Source organism: Scleropages formosus, chromosome 18, assembly GCF_900964775.1.
Source record: "Scleropages formosus chromosome 18, fSclFor1.1, whole genome shotgun sequence".
NCBI lineage: Eukaryota > Metazoa > Chordata > Actinopteri > Osteoglossiformes > Osteoglossidae > Scleropages > Scleropages formosus.
Window position 1 is genome coordinate 11,665,422 of NC_041823.1, and position 18,689 is coordinate 11,684,110.

Sequence of the window (18,689 nt, forward strand, 5' to 3'; positions counted from 1 at the left end):
CGTAAAATTGTATTGTGTTAACTACTTTTTCCTTATACCAAAAGGCAACTTTAGAGCGATTTTGGGGTGAACTTGGGAAGGGCTTAGGATGAACTGGAATTTTTCCTATAAAAATAATGGAATAAGTAATATTATTATCTGGTTTTATGATAGTCAGTTGGTTTTCAGGAACAAATTAAGAGCAGTTAACAGGGGATAAGTGTGCTCTGATTTTGGTTATGATCGAGCTGCCATCCCGTGTTGGGTTCAGGGAACAGTAGCGTTTCTTAGACACCGTCCGCCTGCTGGACTGTCTGCTTCCTAGGGCTTCCACACCACCCCCACAACTTAATGACAAAACCACATGTGGCTCACACACCTGTCCGTGGCGGGTGATTTACAGTGGCCTGGTGTTCATGGGGCTTCGGAGCATTGCGTGGCTAACGGGGAGAACGGAAAATGTGTTACTCGCGCGCCGTTTGGGGTCATTTGGAGGGGGTTTTGGGCATGTTTTCTCTTTTCTCCCCACTGGGGGAGCTCACTTGTTTCCAGGCCAGGTTTCAAATGAATTAAGCAGACCCCCGTTAAATGACAGAAAGCAACAGTAACACACATAAAAATCTGTTTGGACTCTGGAAATGAATTAAAACCCAGAAACCGGAATCAGACTCATTAGATTATAGTGGGTCCTGAACTTACGAACTTTTTTCCGGGGATTCCGGGGCCGCGGTTGAGCACCGGCACCCTGGTCTTGTTCCGGGCACAGTTATTTATTGTGTTTTCTCCTTTACAACATGTCGCAAATACCACTGCCAGGGGTCTCAAAATGCCCAGGAGGGAGCATAAAGTGTCTTGGCTCAGCAGAGGGAAGGGCTGGAAGTGAGAGAGGGACAGTCCGCTGTGCCGCTCTGTTCCTGTCTTAAAAGCCCCGCTGTTGTCTCCCTCCCCACGGAGCTGCTGTCCGGTATGCTGATATTTACTTTATATTTATCCATTTAGCAGATGCTTTTCTCCAAAGTGACATTCAACTCAATCAAAAATGCACTTTGCCATCAGACTAAGAGATACAGATACAGACAAATGACTCTTGACTCCAGTCAACAGGTCCAGTACAACAGTTTTTGCCAGCGTACGTTACACGAGTAGCCGCATGAAGAACTGATGACAAGCCCCTTGCCTGCTTTGTGTTATATTTAACTTAATTTTCAAGTAACGAACCAACTCTTAGCCCCACTTACGATTGTAAGCAGGGGTCCGAAATCACGAGGTGTTTGTTTCAAAAAGCCTGAACATCTACGGGAGTCCCTCTCACACATATCGACTGGTCAGTGATTATATTTGGCTTGTTTAGTTCCCTCAGCCTGTCAACGAGAACTAAAAACCACCATTTTTATAGGTTCTCCAAGGAGGTTCAGGATCTCCTGAGACTGGGACGCCCTGCCAGCTTACACCGAGCAGCTGAACCCTAGACAGCCAGGGCACATCTGGGTAGCACACAAACAGAGAGCAAAAAGTGCAGAGTGTGTGTGCATGTGAGGTTGTCTTAGGGATCTGTTGGTGAGTGAGGCCTGGCGGAAACACTCTGGCTCAAAAGCCGGGTGTCATGTGACCGGTTTTACCTGAAAGATCTGCTTGAGGGAGAACAGGGCACGTCTCAGCTCTCGCCCACTTGAGTTGTACAGCTTCTCTGTGGGAGAAGGAGACAGCGAACAGAGGAAATGGGTCAGTTACGGTTATAGTCACGGTGCACGACAGTATTAGTCTCCGTAAGAGTTCACAAAGCGGCAGATAAAAGGTAGAGGACACTATCACATAGCATCATAATGCTGTTGTGACTGGAGCACAAACACTGGAAAACAAAGCACTCTCTACTGTTTGCATGTCTAGAAACCACATCCAAGGTTTTTTTAATGGCTTAAAAAGTTCTGCTGATCATTTTCTTTACAAGAGTAACAAGATATGAATTGACCAAGGCTTATCTGTGCATTTTATTTCCCTTCCGTTAATACGTTCTTGATTGCTGCAATCAGTCTTTGGCAGCATTCTTTACATAACAGCTGGGAAATTAGATCCTGCCGAGGGAAGATCGACAATCAAGGGGCAGAAGCGGGAAAGGAACTGGCGCTCAATGAGCAGGGTTCGATTTCAGCTGCCATTTCCTGTTGGCATCTCCATGTGCCGACCAGAGAGGGCCAATCACGGGCCCCGGCTGCCTGCACTTGCCCGTACGAATGGCCCCCACCCAAACACTTTTAATGAGGCTCACAAAGAAGATACTCCTAAGGGGACTGGAGATCTCCAGAGTCCATCCTGGGTCAGAAGCAAACCTTAGCTCTTCTAAACTTCACAAAGACTCGCATGTTTCCACCCATACAGGTCCACCACCGTGACCACTTTCCATTCCATGCAAGGCCAGGAACCCAGTACTCTGCCATTCCCACCTTAAGAGCAGCACTCAACACCCTTGCAGATCTGTAAAGATGAAGCACTGGGAAATTTTTCATGCTGCCAGAATCACATAACTGTTGTGTCTCTCTGAAATGGATGCAAAATAGCCGAATGGTTCTGGAATCAACAAAAAAACCTTGACGTCACCTTTGTGAGCGCTCCTATCTACAGTGCCCCACTCGAAAAGATGTGCCTGTCAACCTCCAATACACAACAGACTGAGTCAGAGTCTGTACTCTGCACATGGAATAAGGTGTCTGGTGGTTAGTCATCAGGCCTACATATCAGCATTGATGTGCCCTGGCTGTCTTGTTGTAGTTCACCCTGTCTACCAGTGTGTGACAGTATAGAGCAACCACAGTTGTCCTCATTCTACCCCCTGCGTCAAGGGAACCACAAAAACTTTTGCCAGCATCACAGACTCTATGGATGAACAGACAGCAGTATGACGGCACCACTGCTGAAACCAACGAAACTTTGGGACACGCTTGTAATTTTCCGTCTTACTTTCCCTTTTTTTCTCAAGGCCCTCCACGTGCTCTCCTTCCCACAACGAAAGAGGAAGTGAAATCCCTGTCGTGCTGAATTGTGTCCGCTGACCTTTCATAGTCGGTGCCGAGAGCCACGACCACCCCCGGCTCGCGGCCTGCTGCGTCTGTCACACACAGTGGCGGAGCTGTCACCCACGCCTGCGAAGCCGTCACTTGCACCTTGTCCCACTGCGGTCAGTTTCCTGTCCTGCTGCTCGTCCACCAAACAGCAATACTCATTAACATTCCAGAGCAGCACTGACCACTGCGGCTCAGTTTGACTGGGACGGCAGAGTATCGTTGCCTTCCCGTGCCCGTGCATGCGTGCGTGTGATAGTGCAGGATATTGGAGTTGGTTGGATGCCCACTATGTGTGTGCCATGACGGGGTGATTGGGACACACATCTTGGCAGACAAAATTTTGGAGGGCCCATCCTGCCCTAGATCAGTATCATCCTGCTTCTGCATCATAACTCAGGGAATATATGTGTGTGTCAGTGTATGTACAGTATGTGCAAATGTGTGTACAATGCAATATGCGGAGAGGGTGAAATCACCAAAATCCTGCGTTTATTTTCTTTTCCTCCGGAATAACAAATCCCCGACAGCTGAAGGGCTGACAGCAGGGGATGTCTGCCAGCCGCGTGGGCAGAGGTGTGGATTCTCCCGGCTGGATCGCTAGCCCGTCTGCAGTGTCCTCTGAGCGGAGGCTGTCTGGCACGGAACTCACGAGAAAGTGCTCGTCTCTCATCGCCTCAATTCAGCCAGCAGCTACTTAATTTTTCCGGTTCTCAGGAACAGAATTTGCAATGAGAGCAGGGGATTTGAAGTCTTAATTAGCACTATCTGGTGTAGCCAAAAAAATTGACAATAATGAGGAAAATAAGCAAAGCATTTTGGAGCACAGCGTAATATAAAACACATGTAAAACAAAAAAAATAATGAAGAAAAGAGACGCTAGTCTTACAAACAATGCACCGAATGTTGCGACAGGAAGATCATTCGTTTTCTCCATGCCTTAATACCAACTTAACAACTGAGCAACTCCTTATCTCTCTCCACTGAGCGCCTGTAGCTGGTCTTCTTATTTTAGCCTATGATTAGGGTTTACCAGACCATTAACGAATCTTCTCCCCAATAGCTACGAGACGTGATTGCTTACTATGCCCCAATCAGATTGCTATGTTCCTTCACTTCTGGCTGCTTGATGGTCCCATGCACAAGAGGTCCAAAATCAAAAGCCCAGAGGATCTCAGTTCTGGCTCCAATGGAATAACCTCCCTCCCTCACTCATGACTGCTAAATCCCACAGAATGTTCAAGGAGGGTCTCAAAACATCTCTGTCAGACTCACTTCTCTCTTGATCGCCTATCTACTCCGTAAATTCACATTACACCATTTGTCACAAACACCTTTGTATTTCCTATCAATTCTATATGCTGCTACTTGTGTAATGTTACTGGTTTTAAATCTGTAAATCAATTCCATATGCACCTACCAATAAAACATATGCAAGTTTAAACATTCACATCAAACTATCTGACCGTACTTTGAGAGTCATATCTGCATCTGTCTCTCCACCTGTTGGCGAAAAGCACTTTTGTTTTCACTGAATTGTATGTTGCTTTCAATAAAAGTGTCTGCTACATGAATAAATGGAAATGGAAATGTAAATGGACTAATTTTAACTTTTATCTGGATGCTAATCCGACATTTCTTGAAATCATTTGTCCAATAAAAGCTATTACTGCTATAGCCTCATAAACATAAAGCTGAAGGACACTAAGGGTATAGGTCTAAAACCCTAGGATAGAAACTCACAGACCTCTGGTTCTAAGTCAAGGTTTCATAATCATGAAATGTGATGTCTCTATGTCCACTTCTAGCACTACCTGTACAGCACTTCAGTGACACAATCACCACTACCTCTCTCACGTTTCATGTTCCCTCATGTCTTCCGCATGTGTTGTTTATCAGGGCAGCAGCATTGCACCCATTGCAGCATCCTCTTCCAACCACTGACCTGGAATCTCTCTCTCTGAGGATGAACTGAAGTTTCCCTAACGCTCCAGGTCACATGTGAAATGATGTGCATACTTTCAATCTAAAAGACCCCCCCTTAATGCACACAATAAGGTTTTTGTTTACCGGCATGCAGAGCAGCTGGTGTTCTGGCCTACATCCTCAAATGCACACTGGACAATGGCGAACAAAGGCAGAAGTACAGTCCAAATAACTCCTCTCTTTAGTTTTCCTTAGGGGCCACAATCTGTCCAATTACACACACTGTGCTGCACTGGGAAGAACAGGACCACTCATGAGCAACAAAAAAAATATTTCAACCACAGCAGTACCTTCAAAAGCCCTTCACAGAGCAGCTTCCAAGCAAAATGATTATTCCCATCCAGGAATGAAGCAGATGTCACGCTGGCACACAGGGTTAAGGCTGATGACAGCAACAGCTTAGTAAACTGGAGGTGCAAACCAAATCCCTATAACTCACTGGAAGAGGAAAATGAATCTGTTAATAAACACTTTGGTGCTGAAGAAATATATGCAGCGGATTCTTCAGACTGGAACAATAATGTTCAAGTCATTGCTTCACTGGAAAGAAATGTCAAGGGACTGAATACTGAAAACGCCTCTCAGAAAACAGCTGAAAATATTTACCCGAAAAGCCATTTGTTTGCATTTTTGGAAAGAGGGCTTTTTCACCATTGCTATGTCATGAAATACTATTAGTCCTAATTTAAAAAGATGAGAGGATTTCTGAATGACATCTTCACATATTTGCCAACCCACCACAGTGCAAAATCTGAGTTTACTGCAGCCTTTGGCCATTACTGTCCATAAGACTACACATATTGTGCCTCCTATAAAGACTACTAGAAGACTTATGGTTTTATTTTTGAGTCTAGCAGTACAGCTTACAGAATATTCCCTTAAAAAGAGTGAAAACAGGAACCATCACTCCTTACAGTTAAGTGACTCATTTCCTGTCAACATTTGGATCATTGGAATAATTTTAGGGGCAAAGTGACTTGAGGAAGATCTTGGGCAGTCATTGTACACCCTGATCCCGAGTGCGGCACAAGATGACACTGCTGACCAATATCACGGAGTGGCAAGTTCTAATAATACCACTACATTTACATTTTACATTCATTTATTTATTTAGCAGATGCTTTTCTCCAAAGTAACTTCCAACGAACTCTATGCAGTGTTATCAGCTCACAGACCTTATTCACCGCGGTGACTTACACTGCTAGACACACTAATTACACTGGGTCACTCATCCATACATCAGTGGAACACACTCTCTCTGTCACTCACACAATATGGGTGAACCTGAACAGCATGTCTTTGGACTGTGGGAGGAAACCCACGCAGACACAGTGAGAATGTGCAAACTCCACACAGACCGAGCGGGGATCAAACCCATGTACTCTTGCACCACACACTAAACACTATTATTCGTCCCCTGAATGCATTGCAAGCAAACTTCTATCATAAGAGGTGTACCTGTAAGAATATCCATAGACAGGTTTTTACGACGTTTAGATGACACTGTGTGCTAATTGCTGGATTAACCTCTCAGTCTTCTCCCCCATGCGTTACCTCACCAAAGGACCGCTGAAACATAGTATGGTGGGAAGAGGCCTCTCTGATTTAGCAGATCGTAACAGTAGAGTGAGCACAAGACCAATTTGCTGTGGGTATGAATTTCATTTACGAGGCTATCTAAGCGTTTACGAACAGCTGATCTGCTACGCCTCTAAGGAAAGAGGAGTGGGGGGGGCGGGGGGTGGGCAGTCACTTCCACCACAAGGTCACTAACTGCAGGATACATTTTACTGAAGAACTGCAAAGCTTTCTGCGAAAAACTTTAAAATCTATCAGGGTAAAAAGATTTTATTCGTTTTATTCCAAAATAATGAAAAATGAGACGAAAATTTATTAAGTGAAGGCAGTTACAAGATTTTTCAAGGCCCACCATTAATACCCCTCATCATGTGAAGGTACTGTGGTCCCTCAGCTTCTGTTCTCTGGAACTGGGCTCCAACAAATCTCTGAGCTCCCAGTTCCCACTTATCTCTTATCTCTTGAGTCCTTGGTCCTTCCAAGAGAAAAATGGCTATTAATCTGCAACGTATGGATGCACAGGTGCCAAAAAGATAAGATCAAGGCATCTCCTGCATTCCAGTGGAATTCTTACCCTTATGATTCCCATGTCTTGCCCATAGTCTCCACAATATGTGCTCGTTGAAGGGAGTGAACGTGTTATATTGGCTGGGCAAGAATTCCATGGTGATCCTTCTCAATAGTCCTCCAATGTGACGGTAGCTAGTACCGCCAAGCTAACCATCACCATCATCATCCTTCCGAGTCAACTTGGTGTCAGAAGCCATCGCTAAAAATCCACGCACGGTGTAAGCTCTTGTACTGCTTAAGTGCTGTTTACACAAGGAGGCTCCGCTCTGTTCCGACGTGCAGGCCCAAAGCCTCGGCTACGGCAAAACTGTCAGAGAGCCGTCGCTGCCGACCGCAAATGAAGCACATCTGTGGAAACAGACAGCGCTTCACTCGTCCTGCCGGCCCGCGTCCGCACGCCTGCGCGCCTCACAGAGAGCCTCTGTTTTAATGAGAAATACTTCGGCTCAGATTAGTTCCATACCAGCTGGCATGGATAAGTGCCCACGCAGCTTTGCCCTTTTTCCCTCCTCATATTTGGGAGAGCTGAGAATGGGGGCTCTGGCTGGGGAGTAAGTGGTGGGGGGGGGGGAGTGCTGGACAAAGCAGCTAAGCCTTAGGAAAGGGAACAGGAACCAAACCCCTGTGACACGTGGCTTGGCCAGACCCGTCCAGTCAGGAGATTTGTGGCGGACCCCCTTTCGCAGAAACAAAGTATGACACACTTCAGAATCAATGGTCCACCACATTTGTCATTTTCTGTGCCGTGAAACAAATCTGAAAGCTGTGGCTAGGTGAAGGAATGCACGCATGTCGCAGAGGTGCTGTAACTTAGCGCTGATGCAACGCCACATCCAAGTCAAACAGATCAATTCCGAAATGAGTTGAGGATGTGGTCGCGCGAGGAAAAAATTGTACATTGCATCATCTCCATGGGGTGTACATACTGTCTGTATAGTGTAAACCCTCCCGACTTCATGCTGGCTGATTTGTAAGTGTCTGCATTATAAACTATTCATCTGTTTCAGTGATGGATTGCTAGATCTTGTTCAATCCACAAACTTTGGGTCCCTCTGAACTGTTGCTTCCATAATTTCTGCTCCAACCTTAGGTTTCAGTAAAACAGAATGGAGGACAAACAGTAACTGGAGCCAGAGGACAAAGGTAAACTAGTCTAAGAAATAAGTGCATGAATGAATCTTTGAATTGTGAAACTTTCAATGACAGCAGCTGGAAAAGATGCTGGGGAGGAGGGCAGCAGACACTCTGCAACGATGGCCCTAGAGGGGTGAGCACTGTGGTGACATTCCCTGAAGCATCCTGTCCTGCCGAGGGGGAGATGAGTGCCAGAAATTTATGACTGGAGAGAATAACTGTGATGAAGGAGTACAACACGGGACCACAGTTAAGCCTCTGCACCATAGTGCAAATTCTGGAATTCAGGTGCACAACAGAACTCTTACATCTGCCAAAATCTTCTTGAGAGCTTGCTTGCACAGTGAAAGTCGTCAAGAAAATCAAGCTGTTATTTATAACTGGATAGGTATTACCTTAAAATTAAAAAAAAAAAAAAAAATCTCAGGCTTTTTTCCCTTCCTGAATGGTGGTTCCACAGTTATGAGTAACAACAAAACAAACCACTGACTCTTTTCCACAGTTTGCTTCATCACTTCAGTCTCGCGGAGTTCCTGAGTCTCAGAAACAACACAGAATCCACGGGTCACAGCCTGATCCCTGCCGGGCCCCCAACCTTCCTGATGGATTGGAATGGAAAGTGCGATAAGGGGGGCACTGGCCTGGGTGGCAGAGCACTCCACTGGGGGTTAACCAGGTGCAGAATGGCCATGGTCACGAGAGGGACACATTGACAGGATCCTGGAACTAACCCCTTGGGCTTTCAGCAGCAGGCGGAATGGGATAATCCTCTCTTTTGCTATGGCTACACAGCCTGGGGGGATGGGGGGTGCAGCGTAGAGCCCAGGACAGCAATATAGCCTTGTGTGTGTGTTTGTGTGTGCATGAATGTGGATGTATGTGTGTGTATTTGTATGCAGGCAAAAATGTAGGCAAATGTAGCCAAGCGAACTGGTACTTTGATGGAATACTGTTCTCATCAGTCATCAGTGGGGTCTTAATACTGTACAGGATGTCCACCAAGAAACTGTGGAACAGAAATGTGGTCAGCAGAACCATAAAGCCACCATCTCCTCCAACAGAGCAGCACAAACAACCATTTCCCAGTAAAGATGAGAATACACTTTAATCCTTTCTGGAACGCTTTGGAAAACTCCTGTGTTGTGCGGTAGTAATAATAATTATTACGAGTCACAGAAAGTGACGGAGCAGAATCAATAGATGTGGCCTCTCCCTCGCCACAGGCACTGACCCAGGAACGGTGTCTGGAGTCTCTTTGGCAGGGGCCTTTTCTCACCCCTGAGTAAGATACCACAGAGACTTGACAGCAGCTGCAGGCACTGCTCGGTTCCGCCCTGTTTATACCCGCTTACAGACTCAGCAGACATGCACGCACGCACACACGCACGCACGCACACACACACACACACACACACACACACACACACACACACAAGGAGATATGTAATAATAAAATGAAATGTGCTTGGAAAATGACTTGCAATTCATTCATCCACTCCAGAATCAGATTTAATTCTTTGCATTTATTAAATGATTTTGCTGTATTTATTTAGCGGGGACCTGGATGATTCCTTTGTATCACTGTCTGTACGATCTTCAAGTGACAGCAAGCTCTTTTTCACGCCACTTTGTCATTGAACAAAGTAATTGTTCGGTACCACCAGCATCAGTAGCAGATCCATGGTCTGAAACAATGAGTGTGAGTCAGATTTTCTCTCCCATGCCAATAAGGTGGCCAGCCATGATACAAACATTCTCTCTCACTGATTGGTTCCAAGGACTGGCCTCTTCGACCTGCATGCAGCCCCACTAATGGAAAAGAATGACAAATGGGGTCTATGCACGGTGTGGAGGAACTCCTAGAGACCCCTGGGGGATGAAGAAGCGTGCAGACAAAGGCAATGAGTGAGAGGCCTTACTCCTGAGCTCTCCATGGACTCCTGCTTAGCTCCCATCCATGTGCAACATGCGGGATTCATACTCGCTGCACTGTCTAACCTGCTCCAATCCAGGCTCCAAATGCAGAACCTGACTACACAGCTGTGAAACCTTGATCTGATCCACTAATGCACTGTACCCACCACTCTGGTCTCTGGCATTCAGTTCCTGTTATTTCTGCTCTCCCTGCCAAGAAACTCTAGGGCTGAGTTACAAGCCTTCAGGAGGCTAATTAGCAACAGTCGCTCCTTCCCTCTGTGAAGAGCTTGGGTCCGCTTCCTGAAAAGAGGGTCTCTCGGATGGTCATATCCAAACACATACTGTACCCGTTAGGGTAAAATGAGATTTGTTCAGTCTTTGTTTGGGTGTGTGAACATTTCTGAACAAGTCACCTGTTTGATGGTATATAAAGCCTTCGACTGCTGCCAAAAACACATTCTGCTACTAATTAAAATAGGAGTTATAACGGGAAGACACTTCTCAACAGCAGAGCAGACTTGTGCCAGTCTTTTGAGTGGTGGAGCCTGTCCGGCTGGTCCATGAAACTAGATTAATATAAACAGATTAGATTAAGATTTTCATCTGAAGTTTAGGAAACAATAGGACAAGTCTGAAAAAATATGCGTTTAACATACGAGCACCAGAGACCAACATAATGCTGAAACCTGTTCCAAAAGATGGTAACAGCTAGAACAGGAAGAGGCTTACTCCTCCTGGACTGACGGTGAAGTGTGTAACTGTGCATGCGTGCGCGCAAATGTACAACTTAATGAATTTGTTCCTGCCACTTAATTCAGCCCTGATGAGAGACAGATGGCTTCGGCAGCGAGGAAAACGGTTCTGATTAGTGAGCTTCGCTCCTGGCCACACAAGCAGCGGGGTCTGTCGCTGGGAATGCATCCAGCAGGAAGGCCCCGGTTTACCTACAGGGGCTGCGCAGTCCCTTCACTTCCTGTCAGAGTCCTACAGCGAGGGAGCTGAGAGCTGTCCTCAACTCTTTGAATGCCTGCATTGCATCACTGGGATTTACCAGCACCGATATAAAGCTATATAGATCGCTGTCACCATAAATGATGCTGGAGTGCGAGTCCATTTTAAAAAGAACTCTTATCTGTCATCTCAGTAACAGGGCCAACCCTAACAAATCCTGAATGTTCACAGACATCTCATGATGTTATGATACTGTACAGATAAACACAGCCCTACAACTTGATAAGACAGCCTACTGTAATACTGAATGATCCATCCATCCATTAATCATCAACAATGCTTGTCCTGAGCAGGGTCGCAGCAAGGCGGAGCCTTACCCAGCAACACAGGTTGCAAAGCCAACGCGGGAGGGAAAAAACTCTGAACAAGACACCAGTCTATGGCAACGCACCCCAGGCAGGGCTCGAACCCCAGACCCACCACCCTGAAGTCACTGACCGAACCCACTATGCTATGCCATGCCACGCTACCACCTCACTACACCCCCCTGTCCCCCGACTGATCCAGATGTCTAAAAACATTATGAGGAATGCATTGACCCATGAGGACTTCTAAGTAGATCACATTTCTCAGCTATAACATTTCCTCCTGGGAGAGTGACGCCCTAGAAAATATTCTTCAGCATACTTGACCCTATGGTTATCACGCAGAACCGAGGATGCTGGGACGGTTGGATTCAAGTGCAGGATCATTCGTCTGGAATCAAGGGGTCAGGCGAGTTCTCGTTGTCAGGGACAGGCAAAGGGTTGGTTGATCAGCAGTCAGAGTGAGAGCGAGAATCGAAGGATGTGGTTAAGGGACAAAGCGAAGGGTCGGTCAATCGGCAGTCAGAGTGAGAGCAAGCATCCAAGGACATGGTCAGGGGACGAAGCAAAGCGTCAAAAACCATGGATACAGGAAACAAGGGATGAGGACGAGCAGGACACAGCACAGGATGACAATTGTCTCAAATGAGATTCCACGAGTGTATGGGAGCTGAGGAGGGTCTTTTAAAGGTGAATGGTCAGTCAGGTGCTTGATTGGTGTCAGGTGCTGTCGACTGTGGTGCGGGCGTGGACGTGACAATGGTGGTATCCCATGATCCCTCATCTCCCAGCATTTCACTACATGTTATATTGTACATCCTATAATATCTATAGACATAGTGTTGTAAAAACATATAATATACCCCATGCGAGTATATTGATAGCAATGGTATTACTGAAGAATTATTGAAGAATTATTGCAATTAGTAGTAGCACATTACATTGTAATGTTTATTCAATTAGCTGATGTCTTTGATTAAAGTGACAAAGTGTTACCGGGTAGGCTCCGGTTCCCCGTGACCCCGTATGGGACAAGCGGTTCTGAAAATGTGTATGTGACAAAGTTAGGTTTTTAATAACAAGCTACTTACAATTGTCTGCCCATTTATATCGTAGCATTTAATAATAAATTATGGGTTAGTACCTTCTTCAAGGGTATGCAACAGGAACTACACTTTGAATGTAGGTCCTATTCTTGCTCATGGGCTTTAACCCCTAAGCCACCTGCTGCCTTACTTGGGAACCTCTATTGTAGGTATTACTGAGTGTTGAGTCCAGGAGCAAACCTGTACTGACTGTGACACAAAAGATTTTGTGGGGTCTCACTTCCATACATCACACATTTGGAAGAGGTAGTGACTGAGCAGAGATGTAGTAAATGCAACATCAGCCATTAACATGATTAAACCAGACCAAAAACAATTAGAAAAATCACACTAACAACAAGAACACAGCAAGAAAGAAAAAATTAATTCCCATCCAACAAAAGGTACCACAGGGGATCCATAGCTATTTCTTTCACAACAGCCAAATCATTAACCAAATATCAAATTACAATTTAATTGCCAAATTAAGCAAATCACTATCACCCACCCTATATCAATTGTTCAGACTTTGTTAATTAGTTGTCAGTTTTATGAAGTGTTACTATTTGGCAAACATCTATAATAAAGAGCAGTCTATAAACAACCAAGCTGGTTGACTTTGACCTGTAAAGGGGCTCTGAATGCTAAATGGTCCAATGTAAGTAAATGCTGAAGTAGGGGCCATTCACCTATATTCCTCTGTTCTGACAGCTTCTACGACCCAACATAAAATACACGGCTGGTCTGTGAAAACACGCAATGCTGCAAAAAACTCATACCCGGAGTGCTGGATTTCAAAGCCAGGTCTGCAAACCCACACGTCCGCACACATGTGCTCCTGCCATATTTCCACAGAGGGACTCTCATAAATGCCCCTAAAAAAAACAGGTGGTTCCTGCAGGTCCCCTTTTATGGGGATTTTCAGCCCCTGTCTTCGTCTTTTTTTGTTGGCTGTGAAAATATTGGTTTAAAGTTCTTGCTTTGTGAGCTGAAGTCAGAGGAATTTGTCAACAATGACTTGGCAGGCATCCTCATCTCCATCCAATATGACTGAATTAAAAATATGTCATTAAGCTACTGCCATTTACTTTCAGTTACCACTCTTATCCAGTGTGAGTGACATGTCAGTGTATTCCATCCTCCAACAAACTCAGGGAGATGGAGCAGAGATGTGTGTCAGGAGCTGACAACAATGGGCAGTAGCCGTTATGGGCAGCAGGAAGCAGAGAGGCAAAGATTCGAGCCACAAGTGGAATCCTGTTGTTGTGCCCTTGAGGGTGTTGTTTAAATTGTCCCACTAAAACATCAAGTTCTATAAATGTGTAAAAGCTGCAAACTGCTTTCGACAGAAGAAACACTCATGGAATGTTACTCTGAAGATGTAAAAAGACTCAAGAGAAACTTGGTAGGTCTTTAATAATGTAAAGTCTTTTCAGTCATCCCCTCAACCTCACTTTGCACAAAACAATCTCAGCACGTGTCTCCAATGACATTTGCTGCCTGTCCCCAGCCCCACCTTGGCTTGGATAACGGCCCAGGGTGTAATCACCTCCACCTGAGAGGAACGTACCCAGCCCACCACAGTGCTTGAGAGATTGGGATCTCGATTAACTGAGAGACGAAAGCAGACAAGGAGAATCAGATGTGGTCTGGAGCGTGACAGGGAAATATGCAGAGACTTCTCGAGTGTACAAAGATAAAAGAAAAGATCACGGCGTCACAGTTTCAATGCAAGAATCCTCCGACCAAAGCGTTTTTAAAAGCTGAGTAATACGGGACAGTGACTCTGTAATTCCGAGTGTTGGTTTTGGAAAAATGCAGAAACTCTAAGAGCTTTTTAGAGATCAAAAAGAGCTGTAAATGTGTCACATGTGCGAATCCGCTTGGGCGTGTCAGCATGTCATCCGTCTTCACTGAAATAAAAATCAAGGAAAACACATGGCATTGTGCACTGCTGGCTGTGCATGGCTTGCCAGCAACAGTAGCAACAATTCGGCCAGATATGCAATTCAAAGTGAATTTTTCAACCGCACAGTGTCCAGTGATTGAATTTTAAAGTATGCTGAGACAAGATCCCCCTGTAAGAAGATGCAACATGTGTAAGCCGGTGGTTGTTAGATCAAGTGTCAGGAAGGGCCTTGTTGTAATATTGCAGACAGTATTGCATTGCCTCTGTAAAAAGACTCAGTTGTAGGAAGGGATAAAACTGCAAGTAGCTTTGGATGGAAGGATTAACTGAAACAACAAAATAATTACAACAGTGTAAAAATCTAATCCCTGCTAGATGGGGAGATAATTTCTACTCATTGTTTGTTTATTTATGACCGAAGCAGCATTGGATTTCCAGTGCCATTAGCATGATTCTCAGCAGGGCTAGAACAGGAAATGTGTACTACATATATTTGGGTATTAATCCTATTCCTGTAATGTAGAACATGAATACAGTGTGTTACTCGGCAGAGTCAGTGCAATGGGATGTAATCCACTATTTGTACTAATGCCCACAGTGCATTCAAAGGCACTTCTGTCCCTGACTCCAGCCTATTTGCTCAGCTTGAGCAAATGTGGTGTTGGGCAACTCTCCAACTTCTCTGGCTCGCCATCCAGGAGCAGCAGGAACACCGAGGCACTCGACCTCAAAGGATCAGCACTTCTCACCTCACTGCCATTGTGTCATTGCTCGGCTCTAATGAGCTCCTTGACAGTGGATGGTAAATGTCCGCTGATGTAAGATCCAGGTCACAATTCCAATGGCAGCCACTATTACGTCATGGCCGCAGGCAGTAGGCTAGCAATTCAATGTGACTAGTGTCATGTAGTGTGGTCAGAAGAGATTCACGCAGACACAGAGGGCTCTCAATACCGATGCTCTAGAATCAGGCTGAATCATTTCTTACTTCTACCCTAAACTGAAATGTTGGTAGCAGAATCTGACAAAATGAAATAAAGAGCAGCAGGACACATGGTGCTTAATATGAAAAGTTGCTTGTTTTACAACATGGGACAAACTCAGGTGTAGGACCCTTGAGCAGGATGCTAAAATGTTAACAGACAAAAGCATTAGTTCAAATAAGAAATAATAATTACAAAAGTTTGTTACCTGTTCTGCTTGGATACCCTAAGCAGCGTTATCCCTGACAGCTCAAATACTCGGTCTCCCCGGTAAACTGTTTGTTGACCACCAAGCTCAGCTGATGACTTGTATTTGTGCTATTTTGAAGTCAAGTGGTACTTAGTTGACGAGAAAACCACACCGACTCAATGGCTAAACTACAAGTTGTGAAGAGGGATGACGGCATTGCTTAGCTTCTCCCTGAGTGGCATGTTCAAATGGGCTTGTCAGATGAGGTCACCCCTCCAATGTCACACCAAAGCCACTTAAGCTTGATGTAACTGACCACAACACACTCTGGGCGCTGTCTTGCGATAATCTGCTTTCCGAGTTTATCCTTTCATTCACTCACTCAGTGGAACACAGTACAGACCAGCTTATTTAGGCATGTAAATACAAGTGACAGCCAAAAACTCTTACTATAGGTACTGTATGGTGTTATCTCTTGGAATCTGTATGTGTATCATATGAAATATTCTACATTGAGGATTCTGCACACATCACACATATTTATTGGTGCAACCTGATTATTAGCATTAGGACTGAAGGTAAGGATTAGCTGCAATGTCAGTCAAAGCGGTGACTAGTCTAATAAAGCTAAACACCCGTCTAGTTCTGTTGGACTTAAACTGGTGCCAGCGGCTTGGGTTTTTCCTCCAGTTTCAGATCCCTGTCTTCTCCCTGGGTTCAACTGCCAGCAGTGGCTCACAGGAAGATCCCCAACAAACACATTGGGAAACACGGAATGAGGGATAGAGGAGCAGGGATACGAGTGAAAAGGTGAGTTAGAGGGACGATGAGAATAGAATGAAGGACATTAGAAGAGGGAGAGGAAGACAAGGGACCACTGCTAAGCTGGTTCACTGAAGCCTATAGAGCATAGTCCTCAGTGAAGGCTTATGCCAAGCCAGCTGTCACTTTTCCAGATACAGGTGTCCTCTAGGTGACCCACTGATAGCACTGAGAATCCATAAATCAGTCTTGTGTGCGTGTTTTGGCGAGAACACACTTCAGTGATCCTCCTCTGCTCTTACTGCAAGCCCTTGTGAGAAATCAACAGTGGGAGCATGGCACTGTATCTATTTAAATACTGGCCTAATGCTATGCACCCTGGATACGTGTTTTTTTAACTGAAAAGTACATGGGACTCATGCAAAACTTTGGGAAGCAACCATGGAAATACCTTCATTTAGTTAAACCTCTTGGTGAGAATATACCTTTGTTTATCTGACCTGCCACTGAATCACCGAATGTCTTGTAAACAACATTCACTGCATGAAACTGTACTTGACAAGTCAAAACTTGAAAATGGTTTATTTAAGCCAAAACATGCAAGTAGTTAGATAAAATTGAAAAATCCTACCGAGGCATTATTCCATACCTCAGGTATACTTCACCCTTAATAACACCTTAAAATACAGCCACCTAAAATCAACGGTAATTAAGAGCACAGCTTGGGGAAATGGAAGTGGAAAATTAACATGGCAAGTGTGAGATAATAAGAGCTCTGACCACAGTCATATCACTAAGTTCCACTGATCTATCTGCCTCTGTTGATCTACTGAACATTTTGTTGACGTTATACAAAAAATGTAAAAAAAAAGAAAAAAAAAAGCACAAGCTAATGTGAACTAATACTTTTCAGCTCATGAGAAGTGTCTACTTTAAACTAACAGGCATACAACATTTGTAACACAGAAATCAATACAATATTCAAAAACACAATTACAAATTTACAATTTGAATTACTAATGGGTGTTTTATAGTACATCATTCTTCACAGCATATAATGGATGACAAATCAGACAAGGAAATGAGAGAATTACAGTGGATCTTACTCTACACATTCACTGGGCTAAACAGTTTAAATACAAAAAGTAGTACCCTGAATGAAGTTTGTGTGCCTTTCTAGCTCAACCTTTAAAGCAGCCATCTGGCATTTTCTAGCACTGTTACATCAGCAGATTATGCATAATCCATTTGTCTCAACCTTCAGTGACACCTACAAGGTGGACTAAACCTTGCTTTCAATACGGTTATTGGGGCTAGAGGATTCCCTCTTGGATTTCACACAAGCTGTAATCTTCCACACATTCCTGAGGGTCATCAAGCCTTGCTGGCCACTGCCATGGTTACTCTGTTGACTCAGATCCACTGAGCTCCTGTTAATATTGACCATTCACATGTCCACCATGGTCCAATTCCTGGTCCTCATCTCATTTTATGAATCTGGTTAGACACATAACATTATTTTCTTGGCATGTCTCCCCCGTAACAGAGAATGTGATAATGCAAGGGAGAACTCTAGATGGCTAGGTGAAAGCCATATTATCTTATCATTAGTCAGTTCTCCGTGCAAAACTGAAATGAGCATCTAATGACCCATTAAATGCACCACACAAATTTCATATACGCTTACCGCAGTAGCTGAGTATCAGAAAATGTGCGTCTCTTCACCCAGAGAACAAGACAACTTTTGGCTATTTGCTACATTAAAAAATGGGGTTTCAATGCTTCTTTTGTAATTTATGTCTGATTAAGTGAAATGTTCAAATTAAACAAGCGCTGGTAACTCAAGCTACATTTTTCCATTTATTGTAGGCAACTGGGATGAAAACAGCTTATCCATTGCAGCAGTCTTCAGTCTATATAGTTTTTCCGTAACTTCGTACAATCTTAATTACAGAATACCGTCTCCCTCCCAATGAAGCATCATGCGACCCAGGCCAGTCTATAAAACTACACTGCAAACTTCATTAACTGTGTCTCATCTGTTCACTCAATTCTTTGAAGACATAAAAAACCTTACAAGGGACATAGTGCATTTTAGTGGGATGACCAGTACTGTACCCCATAAACTTCTCCACATAAAACACATTATGAGGGACACTTACTAAAACTGTCACTACTATTGTTGTAACTGATCTTGTATTTGGAACATACAATAAATGTAATG

General features: G+C 44.5%; 1 protein-coding gene across 1 annotated transcript in view; it reads right to left on the minus strand.

Moving 5' to 3' along the window:
* fhod3b (formin homology 2 domain containing 3b) overlaps positions 1–18,689 on the minus strand; it is a 130,562-nt gene that overhangs the window by 61,088 nt on the left and 50,785 nt on the right. Inside the window, exon 4 of the mRNA XM_029246040.1 lies at positions 1,599–1,666. Within this exon, the coding sequence (XP_029101873.1) occupies positions 1,599–1,666 (68 nt within the window). The remainder of the gene's footprint in view (positions 1–1,598; positions 1,667–18,689) is intronic.